This window comes from Microtus pennsylvanicus, chromosome X (assembly GCF_037038515.1).
Source record: "Microtus pennsylvanicus isolate mMicPen1 chromosome X, mMicPen1.hap1, whole genome shotgun sequence".
Taxonomy (NCBI): domain Eukaryota; kingdom Metazoa; phylum Chordata; class Mammalia; order Rodentia; family Cricetidae; genus Microtus; species Microtus pennsylvanicus.
Window position 1 is genome coordinate 30,865,359 of NC_134601.1, and position 18,271 is coordinate 30,883,629.

The 18,271-nt window shown below is 38.1% G+C and overlaps 2 protein-coding genes across 2 annotated transcripts in view; one reads left to right on the plus strand and one right to left on the minus strand.

Moving 5' to 3' along the window:
* Nucleotides 1-18,271, plus strand: part of Il1rapl2 (interleukin 1 receptor accessory protein like 2) — a 1,189,456-nt gene that overhangs the window by 177,111 nt on the left and 994,074 nt on the right. The gene's annotated exons all lie outside the window — the stretch shown is intronic.
* Nucleotides 6,398-7,102, minus strand: LOC142841389 (large ribosomal subunit protein eL19-like). The gene has a single exon (XM_075958223.1). The coding sequence runs from the start codon at nucleotides 7,082-7,084 to the stop codon at nucleotides 6,494-6,496; it is 591 nt and encodes a 196-aa protein (XP_075814338.1). The 5' UTR covers nucleotides 7,085-7,102; the 3' UTR covers nucleotides 6,398-6,493.

The window sequence follows — 18,271 nt, forward strand, 5'->3', positions numbered from 1 at the left end:
CTCCAGTCCAAAGAGCAGTCAGGATTCCCTGCCCTGTGGTAAGTCCTAGGTCCTCCCCCCTCCGTCCATATCTAGGAAGGTGAACATCCAGACTGGCTAGGCTCCCACCAAGCCAGCACATTGCGTAGGATCAAAACCGCGTGCCATTGTCCTTGGCGTCTCATCAGCCCTCATTGTTCGCCATGTTCCGAGAGTCCAGTTTTATCCCATGCTTTTTCGGTAACAGCAGGACAGAATTCTTAACAGTTATTTATTCTCAGCACCTTGAGCAGTTATGAGTCTCTGCATTTACATTGTTCACTACAAATGGAAGGCATCTCTTATCAAGGCAGAAAGGAACATTTGTCTATAGGTCATTAGCCATAACTCATTATTCAGGCCTGTAAAAAGTATGCTATCTGGCTTTAACTTATCCCTTTGGGCATATTTTTAGCTGGTCTTCAGAACGAACAAATCTCTAATCAGACTAATGTGTACCACTTTTCCGTTGCTCATGTGTTGCCCCATTTTCTGGAATGTCTTCCCTCCATTTTTCAACATACCTATACACCTAGATATTATTTTCTCTTCCAATGTCCAATTCACATCTTATATTCTCAATAGGTACTTCCTTTTAACTTCAACTTGTAACAAACTTCTTTTTTTTGTATTTTTGTAACATCATCTGTTTCATTACTTCCACTTTCCTTTCTTTTCTTTGTCTTTCCCCCTTTATCTTTCTTCTTCCCCATGGCAATTACTTTGTATATATCTTCTAACTAGAAGGAGACATATTTGTTTCTTGGAGTACAATAATTTCTCAAGAAAATGTAAGCCCTACTTTCATGGAGGACACTAGACAACCACTGTTCAATGAAACAACCATTAGGAAGGCAGAAATAAACAGATTGGTCTGCAGTATAAGGGAAAGTAAAGCAAATTATAAAGGCCTAGATTCACTGAGGTAATTGGCTTACATACATAGTCAGGAAATGACTTCCAAGGAAGTGATAATTTAGCTAAGGTCTGAAATTTGAATAGTAATTAACTAGACAGTAGGGTAGAGTCTATAAAGATTGTAAGGAAGGATTGAAAATGTGGCTCAGTGGTAAACCACTTGCTTAGCATGCACAAATTGATCCCATTTTCACAATTACAAATGCATGAAAATGCAAAAGAATATTATAGAGTACAGAGTGAATTTTAATGGTGAGGTCACATGTATGCATAATTCATTTTTTGGGTTCATATTCTCTCCTTCACACACTGCCCAATGATTTTGGACACAAATGTCATGTTGTTTTTATTTTTGCCTACTCCTTTTCAACTATCTTTTTTTGTTCTTGAATTCAGACTCCAGTAGGCCCAGAGAGGCTTTGAAAGGCTTATACACATATAGACATTGGTCTCCTGCACATCTCTTCCCCATGCCCATTCTTCTTTTGCTTGAGATGACTTTCACTTTTAAATAGTGTTGCTCTGGAATAATTTTCTGTATGTAGGGGATGCACCCGCTCCCGTGGTGTAATGGTTAATGCTCTGGACTCTGAATCCAACAATCCAAGTTCATGTTTTAGTGGAGTCTCTTCCTTGAGGAAGAGACCTGGCCGGTCATCCTCATCAACTCAGACCATGAAACCCAATGTAAACAGGCTGCCCATGCATGCTTCAGCATTGCTAGGGTCATGTTTCACTTGTTTCAAAGAATAGTTAAGGAATGCTTCCATTTGTGATTGGAGACAGTATGAGCCTTTATAGAAAAGATAAAGCAAGAAGGCATAGACTCAAAGGGTGTTTTATTACATGAAAAATTCAATATGACAAAGAAATACTTGATAAAGAAGAAATTTATATTTCTAAAGGACAAGCTTTGGAATACCTTGGGTGAATAGTTTATTTTTGAAGAAAATGTCCATGAAATAAACGATAAAGGATGTTAAAATTATTGGAATTCAGAGGGTCTTTAGTTTAATTGTATTCCAAAAAAGTTTTAGAGCCTAAACAATAAAAAAATAAAGATTTGGTAGTAGCTACATCAGTGTGATAGATTTAAAACATGATCCAAAGAATCTATAACTTTTTTATAAGGTAAGGAATAATGAACTTATGGTCAATAGAATATCGGGAAAATGAAAATGCCAGTCTCTGAACCTAGCACTTGAGACAACGGCTTCTACTTCTTCAGTTTAAGAAACTCACACTCTTCAGGCAGTGGTGGCACAAGCCTTTAATCCCAGCACTTGGGAGGCAAAGCCAGCTGGATCTCTCTGAGTTTGAGGCCAGTTTGTTCTGCAAGAGCTAGTTCCAGGATAGGCTTCAAAGCTACAGGGGAAACCCTAACAAACGAATGAACAAACAAACAAAAAACAAAAACAAAATAAAAAGAAAGAAAGAAAAAAGAAAAGAAACTCACAGCTTATCCTAGTTGCTTTACTGTTGCTGTGATAACACACTATGAAAGGCAATTTGCATGATAGAGTCCATGATCATCATGGTGGCCAGCATGGCACTAGGCATGACAAACATAATGTGAATGCTGTAACTGAGAGCTTACATCTTGATCCAAGGTCACTAGGTAGAACTAAGTAGAAATACTGTAGGCTGCCCCCAATGACACAGCTCCTCTGACAAGGCTACATCGCCTAATTCTTCCCAAACCGTTCCAACTAGGGACCAAAATTCAAGTGTAAGAGCCTAATGGGGGTCATTTTCATTTACATCACCCCACACTTGTGATGTAGCCATCATGTTGTGAGATAGCCAAGGTGCCAAGGAAAGACCTGCAATGAAAAAAATGAAAACCTTTGGCCCAACAGTCTGGATGAACTTCCAGAAAATAAAAGCCTTGTAAATGAACTATATTCAAGGTAGACTCTGCAATTCTCAGTTGAACCATTTGAGCTGACAGTTCATAGAGTAGAGAAAAGCTGTTCACGCTAAGACCTTTGAAAAGTTAAAGATCTCTAAAGAAAAATGATTGGTGTTATTTGAAGTAACTAAGCGATGAGTTGGTTTGTTTTTTGATAAACTGATGATTGAGATTTGCTGAGAACTGCAAAGTTAGCAGTATCTTAGTTCATAATAGAGTCCTTTAATTGTAAAACTGGAAAGTGACTTGGCAAAGCAAAACAACAACCCAATAAATTGAGAGAACACCAAAACAAATCCATCAAAGGGAGCAGTTATAAGGTCTGATGGAAATATAGCAGTAAAGTATATTTACTTAGTATAGGTATGTGAAAGATACAAAGAAACTATGAAACAGTGTTATAATTTCAGGAATTGTATGAGAAGATACAATTAATTTAAGAATATAAGAAAATTAGAATAGAGCTAAAGGCCATTTCATCAGCAGGAATATAAGTCCTGACGTACTTGAGTAATCTTCTTGAACCTGGTGGTGTTTCTTCTTTGATGTAACTCTGGCATTAACATTAGACTCGGCCTGCCTAGCCCACCTGCTTCCCCACAGGGTCTTGATGCCAAGCACCTTGCAGACACAAAAGATTTCAGTTTCCACAAGATGGAAACTGAATACCTATTAGCACATCTATGTGAACTTGAAAATTTATAGAATGGTAAATAGAATTACTGTACTTGAAAATTGCTTATTAAATATGAAGCTAAAGTTTGAAAGGAATATATATATATATATTTCTCCTTTATTGAAATACAATGCTACCATTTTCCCCATGAATTCTTTATGAAGTGAATTGAATTAATGTAGTTTTGAGTCAGAGTTAAAGACAAAAGAGATCTGGAGAACAATCATGCTTAACTTGGAAAAGGTTGAAGTGTTTCTTTGATCTTCTGGGTGAAATAGCTATGAATAAAATTATAAATTAAATTATAATTTAGGTCATATACCTTACCAAATAATTCATTCTTGTCTTTGTTTTCAAATTTTATTTTAATAACAATATATGATGAATATCTCTCTCACTATATATAATGTATAATATATAGAAATAGAGTAAGGTATTTTGGGCGTGGACAGTATATAAATGCATTAGTGTAAGTAAAATGGTTTCAGGTTTGATGGCTAAGATTTTATGCATGATTAACTTGGGCCTTGAGACATACAATAATTCAATCCATCATTAGTTAGCATTAATTTGATTAATAAAATGGCTTGACTAAGAAAAGGCAAAGACAGTACAATTTTTGAGAGTATCTTAGACTAATTGATTCTTTGGTGAAGTAGATAATAGTTATGTTTATTTTTACGTTTGCTTACTAGCAAACCTTAGAGTTTCCAGACACATGCCACATTAATTTCATGCAGATGATGAATTACTTATTGATAGTTCATGCTTTGTACTATCTGAATCCCCATTTCTTTCAATAGCCCTGATGTCATTGAGATGATACTTTAATTTGGTAGATGTTATCAAAGGACACCATTTAGTTTCCTCTGTGCAGTGAAGCCAAAGAGCAGTTAGGCAGACGGGGTCAAGATTGAGTCACTAATTCCTTGAAGTCATCTGCGTGTTCCCATCTGGGAACCTTATGCAGAAAGAGTAGCCAATTTGAACACATCCACACAGTTTCTGTTTGAAAAACTCCAGACATTCCCACAAGTCAGATTCAGAAGAGGTTTTAGGGGATTGCCAGAGACAGTGCCTTGTTGCTGGCAAGAATGTAAACAACAAGCAGATTTTTTATCAGAATGGATCCTAGTCTGGGAATATATTCCTGGGCAGTCAATGAGAGAGAGTAGGAAGGAGGCTCATTCAGAAAAGCAATGAGAGACCCTGACTTGAGCATATCCCTGCCTAAAAACAGACAAACCAATTTTAGAGTTCTAAGACCTTAAAGAAACATCAGACAGATATGTTTGTTAATTAATCTTAAACTCTGTATGGCAACTCTGTTTGGCACTGTCACTAATCTTGTGACAACTTGCTGTTACTGTGGTGACAGTTCTATTTGGTTTCTTCCTCCGCTTCTTTTCTAAGACATACTTCTCTTGGTGCTTGTTATAGTGTTTTGAAAGCGCAAAAAACTAGAAATTCATAGCTATTTTCATCACTGGCTGATTATATGCTCTTTGATAAATCCTTTGTCTCCCCAGCTTCATATTCTTCACATGCAACTGGAAAAAAACAACTAGAGATTGTTATATATCTGTTCCAGCTTGCACAGACCAAAGTTTATAAATCCTTTCCCTCTGTTCTTTAGAAATAAGAACAATGTAAAAGTTCATGACTTGAAGCATTACCACTTCAGCAGTCAGAGATCCGGGGATATAATTGGATTACTGATTAGGGACAGGTGGGCTTAGAAAATACTCCTTGAGCACAAGCCATATGTTAGGCACTGTGCAAGGTGCAAGGTGCAAGGGTGGATACAATGAGGAAAATGCATGTGGTTTGTGCCTTCAAGGAGTTTCATATATGATCAGCAAGACATATATATTAAATACTGGATTGTATAAGATTGATGATGATGATGATGAGGAGGAGGAGGAGGAGGATAACTCTGACCCATTGGGAGGAAAAAGGAGGGTTTCAGATAAGATTATGAATGCTTTCTCTGAAGAATGTACTTTCTCAAGCACTATAAGTCACATTCCCTAGTACCAGAGAAACCCATACCACAGACATGGCAATTAAAATGGTTGTTTTGCTATTTAGGCTTCAAATTTTAAAAACCTACTATTAGTCCTACATGAAATTCAGGTAGAACAGATATGTGACTTTGGGAAAACCATATCAATATATAGAAACAAAATACACAAAATCTAAATTATAATATAGAATTGGAGCATATAATCTATGCAAGGACAAATGGGAATGCCTGCTTCTATTTTGTTCTAATTTTTTTAAATTAATACAATGGATTTTGACTATTTTTATATTTACCTTTATGGAAATAATTTTAAGTAGATTTCACTTATGACAGAAACCCCGATATTCTTATATGAAATCATGGTTCTAATTTACCTGCATAGTATAAGCTCTGAACAATCACATTGTCAGTATGCAAATGATTGTAATGAGAATAATGATCTGAGTAGCATCATGTGGTTTAATGGTGATTGTTGCCCTCTGAGAATCCATTTATCTTTGCTTATTTCTAGTTAATAGTGCAAGCCTCCTTTATTCTATGAAGTAGATATAATTGAGTATATTTTTCTTTTAAAAACAAATATAGGAGCATTTTCTTGGCATTTTAAGATCATAGCCAATCGCTTCTCGGCCTTTTGGCTAAGATCAAGTGAAGATCATAGCCATTTTTATATTTGCATCTTTATTGCCAAAATGTTTACTTTCAGTGTCTGACTGAATATAAGTCTGTATTCTACTCCAAACACTAGAAAGATTTTTCTTTTGGAGTAATGTTCCACGGTTCATATTTCTGTCTGTCCTGTGTCCCCCGAGATACTTTCTCAAGTCATGAATTTTTTTTTTTTGGCCAAAAAAGAGGGCACCAGACAAAGGCTTGTTTTATTTTAATGACTGATCCACCTGAGGCCACAGGCAGCCCACTATGTACAGACTCGAGGGAAGCTCTATTTCTTGGTCTCTTCCTCCTTGGACATTGTCTTGATGATCTCCTCCTTCTTGGCCTGGAGGCGCTCCTCCTGGCGCTTTCTTGCTTCCTTGGTCTTAGACCTGCGAGCCTCAGCCTGGTCAGCCAGGAGCTTCTTGCGGGCCTTGTCTGCCTTCAGTTTGTGGATGTGCTCCATGAGAATCCGCTTGTTTTTGAAGACATTCCCTTTGACCTTCAGGTAAAGGCTGTGATACATATGGCGGTCAATCTTCTTGGATTCACGGTATCTCCTGAGGAGGCGGCGCAGGATCCGCATTCTTCTCATCCAGGTCACCTTCTCGGGCATTCGGGCATTGGCAGTACCCTTCTGCTTTCCTATGCCCATATGCCTGCCCTTCCGTCGAGCCAAAGTGTTTTTCCGGCATCGAGCCCGGGAATGCACAGTCACAGGCTTCCGGATGATCAGCCCATCTTTGATCAGCTTCCGTATCTGCTGACGGGAGTTGGCATTGGCGATTTCATTGGTCTCGTTGGGGTCCAACCAGACCTTCTTTTTACCACAGCGCAGGACGCTGGAGGCAAGCCTCTTCTGTAGCCTGAGCATACTCATGGCTGCGGACGCAGCAGCGAAAGGCTCAAGTCATGAATTTTGACAAGGGTCATATTCATCGAGATTAATGGGTCATCATCATTAATAACATTGCTTATGTGTCCTAAGTACATGAGATTAGTTCCTTAAATCTCATAGCCTAGATATTTATATTTCATCATTCAATGTTACTCCTCAAAATCCTTATGTAATATTTTTAGGTTACTCTGAGATTTTCTACTTGAGTATTAGTTTCTAAATATAACACTCTATAATACCCATACTTTTTGTCTTTTGTTTTAGGAAAGCTCCCTATCCTCTAGAACTAGCACAGATATTTTTATCAAAGATATACCAACAAGTACATCTTAACTTTAAACTTGCCCTGTGAAACAGTTTAACAGGAGGAACTACATGGAAGATAGAGAAAACAATACACAGAGGATCTGTGTCGTAATCTAATCCCCTAGCCAATTAAGGACTGTCAAACAGAACTGGGTTTGAGACACTCTGTGCTTGGAGGGGCAGTGGAAACACACCTTAAGGCATCTGTTTATTTTCTATTTTCTTTTGGTTGTCACATTTCAGAGATAAATGCAAGGGTTAGTATTCTCATTTTGTAGATTAGCACAAGAAAGATTGAGAAGGTGTGTAAGAGAAATGTAAAGTGGCTGTTCTGCATTCAAGTTCAGTATTCTTGTTGTACTGTATGAGTGACATGGACGCATCTGTATCATTAGAACTCTCCAATGTTATAGCAGGAGATGGGTACAAGTTTCAATCTTGAGACTATGGTTTTAAATTTCTGAAAAACACCATAATTTGAAAAACAATTTCTGCTCTACTAAATGCTCCAAAGCTAGTAGGATCCATACAAGGTAAAACTTGGCTAGATTTTAGTGGGATTATAGTGTATGAACCCTGGAACAGGAAGGCTTTAATTTAAGTAAATGCAACCAAGTAAAATAAAGTGAGTGTATATCCAAGAGTTACTTTAAATAAGCGATTCCACTTGTATGTTTTAAACTCCTTTACAAAAGTTGATTAACTTTCTCCAGAAAAATGGAGAAAAATGTAAATAAAGCAGAATTCTCCTACACCTTTGCTTCTTAAATGGCAGGTTGGGACTCTTCAAGGGAGATTAAAGACATGAATATGGGGTTTGTGAAGAACCAATTAATAGTAACATTTTTCTGAATACACAGTGACAAAAATATTAAATTCAACCTCCAGTGTGTCATGAAATCTAAGCTTTCCATGCTGTCCTATAAACTTTATGCAGCCTTATTCCTGAAAGGGACAATGGCCACACTTTGCTCTGTGCATGCGGGTACATTAGCAGATACTGTCAGAAACTTCTTTCACTGATATTTGAAAGTGCTTCATGCTGTAAATTTCATTCTTTTTTGGGCACACACAAAATGTTCTGCTACTATAAGGATTATAATGATTTAATTATGGAAAACAAAGTCTTTAAGTATTGAATAGGACTTTAATTTTAATAACTCATTTCTTAGCATGTAGGTATCAAATTAGTATGTATTTGTATTGTACTATGTTAGGATGTTTGGTTTTATTTATTATTTGTTTGTTTATTTGTGACAGAGTTACTGTACAGCTCTGACTAGCTTGGAACTCACTGTGTAGACAAAGCTGGCCTTGAACTCATAGAAATTCACCTGCCTCAACCTTCTGAGTACTAGGATCAAAGGAATACATTGCTGAGTAGTAGGATCAAAGGAATACATTGACATCCCTGACTAGAAGGTTTAGTTTTAAACATTTCTGATTGAGTTCATGACTTAAAAAAAGAAGAAGTGCTTTCAAAGTCATTTTAAGGTAACAATATTATCCTGATGCCAAAGTCAGATAAAGAAACAACAAGAAGAAAATCAGAGACCAATCTCTTTCATAAATATCGATGCAAAATCCTCAATAAATTAATTGTGAACTAAATTTAAGAATGTATCAAATGATCATTCTTCAGGATCAAGTTGGTTTCATTCAAGAGATGTAGGAATGGTGCAACATAAGCAAATCAATGAATGGACTGTATCATATAAATAGAGTAGACTCAAGGACAGAAATGACATCTTCATTTCAATAGATGCAGAAAAGGCATTTGACAAAATAGAGCATCTTCTCATACTAAAATATCTGTAAAGACTAGGAATGAAAGGGACCTATTTTAATGCAATAAAAGCTTTATTTCGCAAACTTATAACCAATATCATGCAAAATTTAATTGGAGCATTTCTACAAAAATTAAGAATAAGACAAGGGTGGACACTCCCTACTCTTATATTGATGGTCTTCAGCTTTATGTAGCTGAAAAACAGGAGCAAATAGCAATTCTGAGGAAAATGATGGAGTCATCACCATACTTGGTTTTAAGATATACTATTGAGCCATAGTAACAAAAACAACACAGTGGAACAAAAATAAACATGTAGATCAATACATTTTAATAAAGGACCCAGGTACAAGACTATACAACTACATCCAACAACTTTTGATGAAACTTCCTTAGGAAACAAGGACAATAACCAACAAATTAGAGCTCGAGAAATTAAAAGCTTCTATGTATCCCTGAGATGCAGAGATGGTTCAACATACAAAAACTGTCAAAGTAATCCACCAAATAAACTGAAAAAATAAAAGACCACATGATCATCTCATTAGATGCTGAAAAAGCCTTTGACAAAAATCTGACACTCCTCTTTGACAAGGGTCTTGGAGAGAGTAGGCATACAAGAAAGATACCTAAACATAATAAAGGAAATATGCAAGAAGCCAACAGCCAATATCAAACTAAATGGAGAGAAACTCACAGAGATCCCACTGAAATCAGGAACAAGACAAGGTTGTCCATTCGCTCCATATCTATTCAATAAAATTCTTGAGGTCCTAGCTAGATCAATAAGACACCAAAAGATCAAGGGGATACAAATCAGAAAAGAAGTCACACTCTCACTATTGGTGATGATATAATACTTTACATAAGAGACCCCAAAATTCTACCAAGGAACTTCTACAACTCATAAACAAACACCTTCAGTAATGGAGCAGGATACAAGATTAACTCAAAAAATCAGTAGCCTTCCCTTGCACAGATGATAAATGGGTTGAGAAAGAAATCAGAGAAACATCACTGTTCACAATACCCACAAATAGCATAAAATATCTCAGAGTAACTCTAACCAAACAAGCCGAAGACTTGTATGACAAGAACTTGAAATCTTTGAAAAAAGAAATTGAAGAAGACACCAGAAAGTGGAAAGATCTCCCATGCTCTTGGGTAGGTAGAATTAACATAGTAAAAATGGCAATCTTACCAAAGCAATCTACAGATTCAATGCAATGCCCATCAAAATCCCAGAAAAATTCTTCACAGACCTTGAAAGAATGATACTCAACTATATGGAAAAGCAAAAAGACCAGGATAGCCAAAACAATCCTGTACAATAAAAGAACTGCTGAAGGTATCACAATCCCTGACTTCAAACTCTACTACATAGCTACACTACTGAAAACATCCTGGTATTGGCCTAAAAACAGACAGGAGGACCAATGTAACCAAATCAAAGACCTGGATATTAATCCACATACCTACTAACACCTGGTTTTTGACAAAGAAGCAAAAAAATATAAGATGGAAAAAAGCATATTCAACAAATGGTGCTAACATAACTGGATATCAACATGTAGAAGAATGAAAATAGGTCCATATCTATCACCACACACAAAACTCAAATCCAAATGGATCAAAGACCTCATCATAAAGCCAGCTACACTGAACCTAATAGAAAAGAAAGTGGGAAGCACACTTTAATACATTGGCACAGGAGAGCACTTTCTAAATAGAACCCCAGCAGCACATACACTGAGAGAAACAACTAATAAATGGGACCTCCTGAAACTGAAAAGCTTCTGTAAAGCAAAGGACATGGTCAACAAGACAAAATGACAGCCTACAGAATGGGAAAAGCTTTACCAACCCCACATCAGTCAGAGGTCTCCTCTCCAAAATATACAAAGAACTCAAGAAATTGGTTATCAAAAGAACAAATAATCCAATAAAAAATTGGTATAGACCTAAATGGATAACTCTCAACAGAGGAATCTAAAATGGCTGAGAGACACTTGAGGAAATGCTCAAAATCCTTAGCCATCAGAGAAATGCAAATCAAAACAGCTTTGTGATTTCCATATTATACCTGTAAGAATGGACAAAATCAAAACCACTGATGACAAGTTATGCTAGAGAGGACGTGGGGTAAAGGGAACACTCCTGCATTGCTGGTGGGATTGTAAGTTGGTACAGCCCCTTGAACATCAGTATGGCGATTTCTCAGAAAATTAGGAAACAACCTACCTCATAGCCCAGCAATACCACTTTTGGAGATATATATATATATATATATATATATATATATATATATACACCACCAGCTGCACAAGACAGTTCCAACTTGGTTAGCTGAAATGGTGCACATCTTATACAACATTTTGGCCAGACCTGCACAAAATATTCAGAGACTATTGGCAATTTTAAAAGACATTGATCTTGAAATTTAACCATCATTTTACTTTCACAGGATCCCCCAGAAAGAACGTCGCCCCTATTACAGCTGGAAGTAATTCTAGAGGACGACGTCCCCTCTCCCAGTAAAGTTTGCCCTTGGGTTTAGGGACATCATTTAGGGGTTGATTATAATTAGTATACGATTGAGGGTTGGGGGAGGAATTTTATAAGCTCAGGGATCTTTTTGAAAAAAAAAAGAGGGATGATGGGATAATAGATTTTTAATTGTGAGTTACTGTTTTTAGACAAATATATTGGTATAGATTCTTGTATATTGATACAAAGTTAAATTATATTGACTATATATATATATATATATATATATATATATATATATATATATCCAAAGGATGCGCAATCGTACCGCAATAACATGTGCTCTACTATGTTCATAGCAGCATTTTTTGTCATAGCCAGAACCTGGAAACAACCTAAATGCCCCTCCACTAAAGAATGGATAAGGAAAATGTGGCACATTTATACAATGGAGGACTACACAGCAGAAAAAATCTTAAAATTTGCAGGCAAAGGGATGGAGCTAGTAAATATCATATTGAGTGAGGTAACCCAGACACATAAAGATAAATATCATATGTACTCACTTAAGTGACTTTTAGACATAAATTAAAGAAAAACCAGCCTATAATTCACAACACCAGAAATCCCCAGATAGCAAAGAGGACCCTTAGTGAGACATACATGGTCTAAACTACATGGGAAGTAGAAAAATACAAGATCTCCTGAGTAAATTGGGAGCATGGGGACCATGCGAGTGGGTAGAAGTGGGGGGAGAGGAAGAGGGAGAATGGAGAAAAAATAGAGCTCAATAAAAACAATTAAAAATAAAAAACAAAATGCCAAATATATTATATTTATTGGAGCTAAAATTTAGATTAGGTGTTAGAGCACTCTGCTCTTGCTGAGGACCCGAGTTTGGTTCTTAGCACTATCATGGTGCTTCATAAACATCCATTACTACAAAATTTAACTCCCTCTTAGCTCTGAGGGCACCAGACATGCGTGTGGTGTACGTACATACATATGGGTAAAACTCATGGGAAATAAAATGAATAAATCTAATACATTTTTTTTAAAAAAGCTTCTGTATGGCAGAGGTAATGGATCAAGTGAAACAACAGCTTTCAGAATGGTAAAAAAAAATCCATGTTAGGTATAAAACTGAAGGAGAATTAATATCTAGAATATGTGAAGAACTAAAAAACAAACAGTGAAATAAAAATGAGCTGTGAAACTGAGAAATTTCTTTAAAGAAGAAATAGAATTGGCTAAAATATTTTCAAAGTATTCAATGCTTTTCATTTCAGGGAAGGAAAAATTAAAACTCCTTTGAGATTCCATCTCCTGGCAGAATGATCATCATCATGAAAATAAATGACAATAAATGATGGAGAGTATGTAAAAGGGAAACCCTACTTTACTGATTTGGGAAATGTAAATTGGTACAGCCACTATGGGATGTTCTCAAAGAGTGAAAAATAAATAGAAATGCTATGAGTTCCAGCTCTATCACTCCTGTAATGCATACACAAAGAACTGTATTTTCTATCACTAAGACACTTGCAGATCCAGGTTCACCGTTGCCCTATTTTTTTTTTATTTTTTTATTATTTTTTTATCTTATTGACAAAAAGAAAAAAAGTTTCAGCCTCCTCCCAGCCTCCCATTTCCCTCCCCCTCCTCCCACCCCTCTTCCCCTCCCCCCACTCCTCTCCCCCTCCCTCTCCAGTCCAAAGAGCAGTCAGGGTTCCCTGCCCTGTGGAAAGTCCAAGGTCCTCCCCCCTCCGTCCATGTCTAGGTAGGTGAACATCCAAACTGGCTAGGCTCACACAAAGCCAGAACATGAAGTAGGATCAAAACCCCGTGCCATTGTCCTTGGCTTCTCATCAACCCTCATTGTCCGCCATGTTCAGAGAGTCCGGTTTTATCCCCTGCTTTTTCAGTCATAGTCCAGCTGGCCTTGGTCAGCTCCCAATAGATCAGCCCCACTGTCTCAGTGGGTGGGTGCACCCCTCGTGGTCCTGACTTCCTTGTTCATCTTCTCCCTCCTTCTGCTCCTCATTGGGACCTTGGGAGCTCAGTCCAGTGCTCCAGTGTGGGTCTCTGTCTCTATCTCCATCCATCACCAGATGAAGGTTCTATGGTGATATGCAAGATATTCGTCAGTATTGCTATAGGATAGGGTCATTTCAGGTTCCCTATTCTCAGCTGCCCAAGGAACTAACTGGGGACATCGCCTTGGGCTCCTGGGAGCCACTCTAGGTTCAAGTCTCTTGCCAGCCCTAAGGTGGCTCCCTTAACTAAGAATTGTGCTTCCCTGCTCCCCTATCCAACCTTCCTTGAGATATCATCTTACACCTGTCAGAATGGCTAAAATCAAAAACACCAATGATAGCCTTTGCTGGAGAGGCTGTGGAGGAAGGGGTACCCTCATCCATTGCTGGTGGGAATGCAATCTTGTGCAACCACTTTGGAAATCAGTGTTTCGGTTTCTCAGGAAATTCGGGATCAACCTACCCCTAGACCCAGCAATACCACTCTTGGGAATTTACCCAAGAGATGCCCTATCATATGACAAAAGCATTTGTTCAACTATATTCATAGCAGCACTCTTTGTAATAGCCAGAACCTGGAAACAACCTAGATGTCCTTCAATGGAAGAATGGATGAAGAAAGTGTGGAATATATACACAGTAGAGTACTTCTCGAATTTTGCATGCAAATGGATGGAAATAGAAAACACTATCCTGAGTGAGGTAACCCAGACCCAAAAAGATGAACAAGGGATGTACTCACTCATAATTGGTTTCTAGCAATAAATAAGGGTCACGGAGTCTACGATTGGTGAACCTAAAGAAGCTAAATAAGAAGGTGAACCCAAGGAAAAACATATAGTTATCCTCTTGGCTATGGGAAGTAGACAAAACTGACAGGGAGAAAATTGGGATCTTGGGGGTGGGGTGCGATGGGGGTATAAGGGGAGATGGGGAGAGAAAAGTGAGAAGGGGAGGATGGGGGGAACTTGGGGAAAAAGGATGATTCGGACCGTTGGCCTATTCACAATACCTAACAAATGGATTCAACCTAGATTTCCATCAACTGATGGATAGTTAATGAAACTCTAGTTGCAGTTAAGTGGATGGAATGAAAAACTACTATACTGAATAACAACACAGATCGTAAGAGGCAAATACTTCATCTTCTTTCTTTCTTTGTCTCTGTCTCTCTGTCTCTCCTGATCTTAGCTTCTAATTTTGAGATTTATATGTTTAAAGTGGAGTGTGTATACAAACAAGGAAGCTAGGAAAGGTACCATTAAATTAGGGGGAGAGGGAAGAGGCCTAAAGTGTGGGAGGATAATAGAATAAATGCCTACCTGTAAATACTGGGAATGGAGACATTTAAATGGCCGTTGGAATATTGGGCAAAGGAGATGGTGAAGAAAAGTTAACTAAAATTAAGCATATGGAGAAGAGTCTTTTGGTAGCTTACTGTTTTGTGTTGTCTGAGGTTTTCTGTCCCACCTGTCCTTGTGCTGCCTGGTTTCCGCAACTGTTAAGTCCCAAAGAAATCACACAGAGGTCTACATTAGTTATGAACTAAGTGGCCCATTAGGTCAGGCTTCTTAATAACTCTTATAACTTATATAGTCCATCATTAGCCCATTATTCTTATCTGTTATCCATGTGGCTCAATACCTTATTCAGCAAGGCAGTCAGATCTTGCTTCTTCTCTGGTCGGGTCAGAAATGCTGAGGAATGGGCTTCCTCCTTTCCAGAATTCTCCTGTTCTCATTGACCTGCTTCTTCTTCCTGTCTGGTTGTCCCACCTATACTTCCTGCCTGGCTACTGGCCAATCAGCATTTATTTAAAATATAATTGACAGAATACAGACCATTCTCCCATACCAGTTTTGTAAGCTAATTGAAAACAAACTCTATTTTTTAAAAAGTGAGAGAGCTTGAATAGAGCTACATTGTGTAGATGCATAATGTTGCTTCATAATTCTATGTTATTAAACGAAAAACCTAGTGTGAGATACCACTCTATTAATGGTTGGTCAGTGAATCTACAGAGGTTCCCCAAACAATAAATGTTATTGTCATTCTTCTTGATTGCCCACCAGATAGTAAGACTCTGTTGTTGAATCAATCATACCAGGTGGCTACAGTATATTGAGAAATCAAACTGGAATTTAGCCTGAAGCTTTTTTTTCCTGCTGGGTAGATTTCACTGTGGCAGAAGGTACTATACGGCTTCTTTGGGTGGAAAGTCATCTACCTTATTATTTGTCTATTAATCATGTGAGCTTTAATACCATACTGTCAAGCAGTATTTGTCTACTAGTACAATAGTGGCATGTCTATTATGGAGATTACAAACTGTTTTCTGCTTGAATTTTAGTCTCACCTCACAAGAGGCAATCTATGTCTGGGACTTTAATCCTTACAAAAGCCTGAAACTAAGGAAATATTAGACCCTAAGGGAAACCTTTTACTGTTGTTTGGCTAAACTGACATGGTATCAAGTTGTCTTTTAAATATTTTTTATTTCTACTCATATATTAGTGTAGCTTTCAGCCTTTGTCACTGGGACTTTTGTTTGCAGTAGGTGATAGTTAAGGCAGAAATTCTTAATGAATGAATGTATAAGGAATAAGTGACTGTTGAATGTTCAGCTCTAAATAGGACTATTGGGGGGCCTTACTGGTCAGAGGTTGCAGTCTAGCCTGGCCTGGCAGTTCTCCTCAAGCTCAGCAACAGGAGGGATCCCCGCCCCAGTGAAGAATTCCTGCTCTCTACTTGTCCTTATCTGGAGAATGTCTCTAGGCCTGGAGGACTGACCTTATCTAAAAGCTGTCTCTAAGCCTGGCTGCCTGATTTATCTCTAGCATGACCCTTGGCATAGTTCCCTGCTGGAAGCTTTCCCCTTGCTGCCCAAAATGGTAACTAAGACTAGACCTAGGAGCTTTGCAGTAGGGCCCTGCTGCCACATACGAAGCCTTCTGATAGAAGCATGCCACTTAATGCAAATTAGGTGATTCCCCAGCTACCTTCCCCAAACCTATATACTCCATATACTGTGGAATGGAGTTGTCTTACTGAAGTTATCTTCTGGAGGGCTATCTCTGTTGTACCCTGTTCCGGCTTCTGCTCCCAACCCGTTCTCGGGCCAGTGGCTGACAATCCTGAGAACGAAAGAGAATCACATAGGACATCTATATCACTGCCTTCATAGCTCAGGGAATATCACAAAAGAGGGACAGAAAGCTTAAAAGAGCCAGAGAATGAGGAAAACTGAGAAACATTGTCTTTTGGACATGTCATGGCCATTGTACTCATCAACTCATAGCTGTGTTTACCTGCACAAGAATTGTGCAGTGTTGGAGCATTTAATGTCCATTAAAGATGGGAAAGTGGTTCCAGAGGCCCTACCCCTCTTTGGAGAGGGGAGCCATTGGCAGTTAATGGCTACCAGAATATGAGTCATTTTCTTTAGAGGGTTAGCTGTTGTTCTATGCTACAGTAACCCAACACCGTAATCGTGAATGTAGGAAGTGAACACTTTGGGAAATAAAATATGTTCACTGAGAGTGGATAAGAAAGGGTAATATGAGGTGTATGGTTTTAAACGAGCTTTCTTTTCAGTTTTCTTTTTTATCTCAATTGATTGATTGATTGATTGATTGATTGATTGATTGATTTTACATGCCTGCAGTACAGTGATGCCTCCCTCCTCTTCTCCCAGCCCCTCCCCTGCCCTCCTCATCCACTCATCTTGCATTTCTCTTCAGAAAAGGGCAGGCCTCCCATAGACATCAACCAAACATGGCATATCCAGTAGTACTAAGACTAAGCGCCTCCTCTTATGTTAAGGTTGAACAAGGCAACCCAGTATGAGGAATAGAATCCCCCAAAACATTGAAAGAGTCAGAGACAGCCCTGCTCCCACTGCTAGGAGTCCTACAAGGGGACCAAGCTACACAACTGTAACATATATGCAAAGGGCTTAAGTCAGTCCCATGCAGGTTCCCTGGCTGTCCATTCAGCCTCTGTGAACCCCTCAGAGCCCAGGTTCATTGAATCTGTGGGTTTTCTTTATGATATCCTTTATCTCTCTGGCTCCTACAATCCTTTCTTCTCCTCTTCAGGATTTCTCAAGCTCTGCCTAATGTTTGGTTGTAGTTCTCTGCATCATTTAAACTATCTTATGTACATGTATGAAAATATCAAAGAAGAAAGTTTGTTTTTTCCAATGGGAAAAATATAGCAAAATTTTGTAGAGGATCTGAAGGGATAAGTTCATACTTGAGAGGGAGAGATTCTTTGTAGGTATATACACTTAAGATATAGGAGCACATGGATTGAATGTTGTAAAATTTATTGAGTTCGTATAAGAAGTTAGCGTATAAAAAAGAGGACTAATGACACATCAAAATGTTGCAAAATAGCACCAATTTAGTAGTCTCTTATCTTAATGAGAAGTATTTCTGGAAAAAGGAAGAGCTAATGGACTTAGTATTTTGGCATGCTGAAGGCAAGCAATGTACTGCACAGCAAAAGTCCATCAAAATGACAAGTGAGTGTTTGTGCTAGAATCGTCTC

Coding starts and splice junctions, on each gene's coding strand:
- LOC142841389 (XM_075958223.1), bottom strand. CDS start 7,084: ATGAGTATGCTCAGGCTACAGAAGAGGCTTGCCTCCAGCGTCCTGCGC.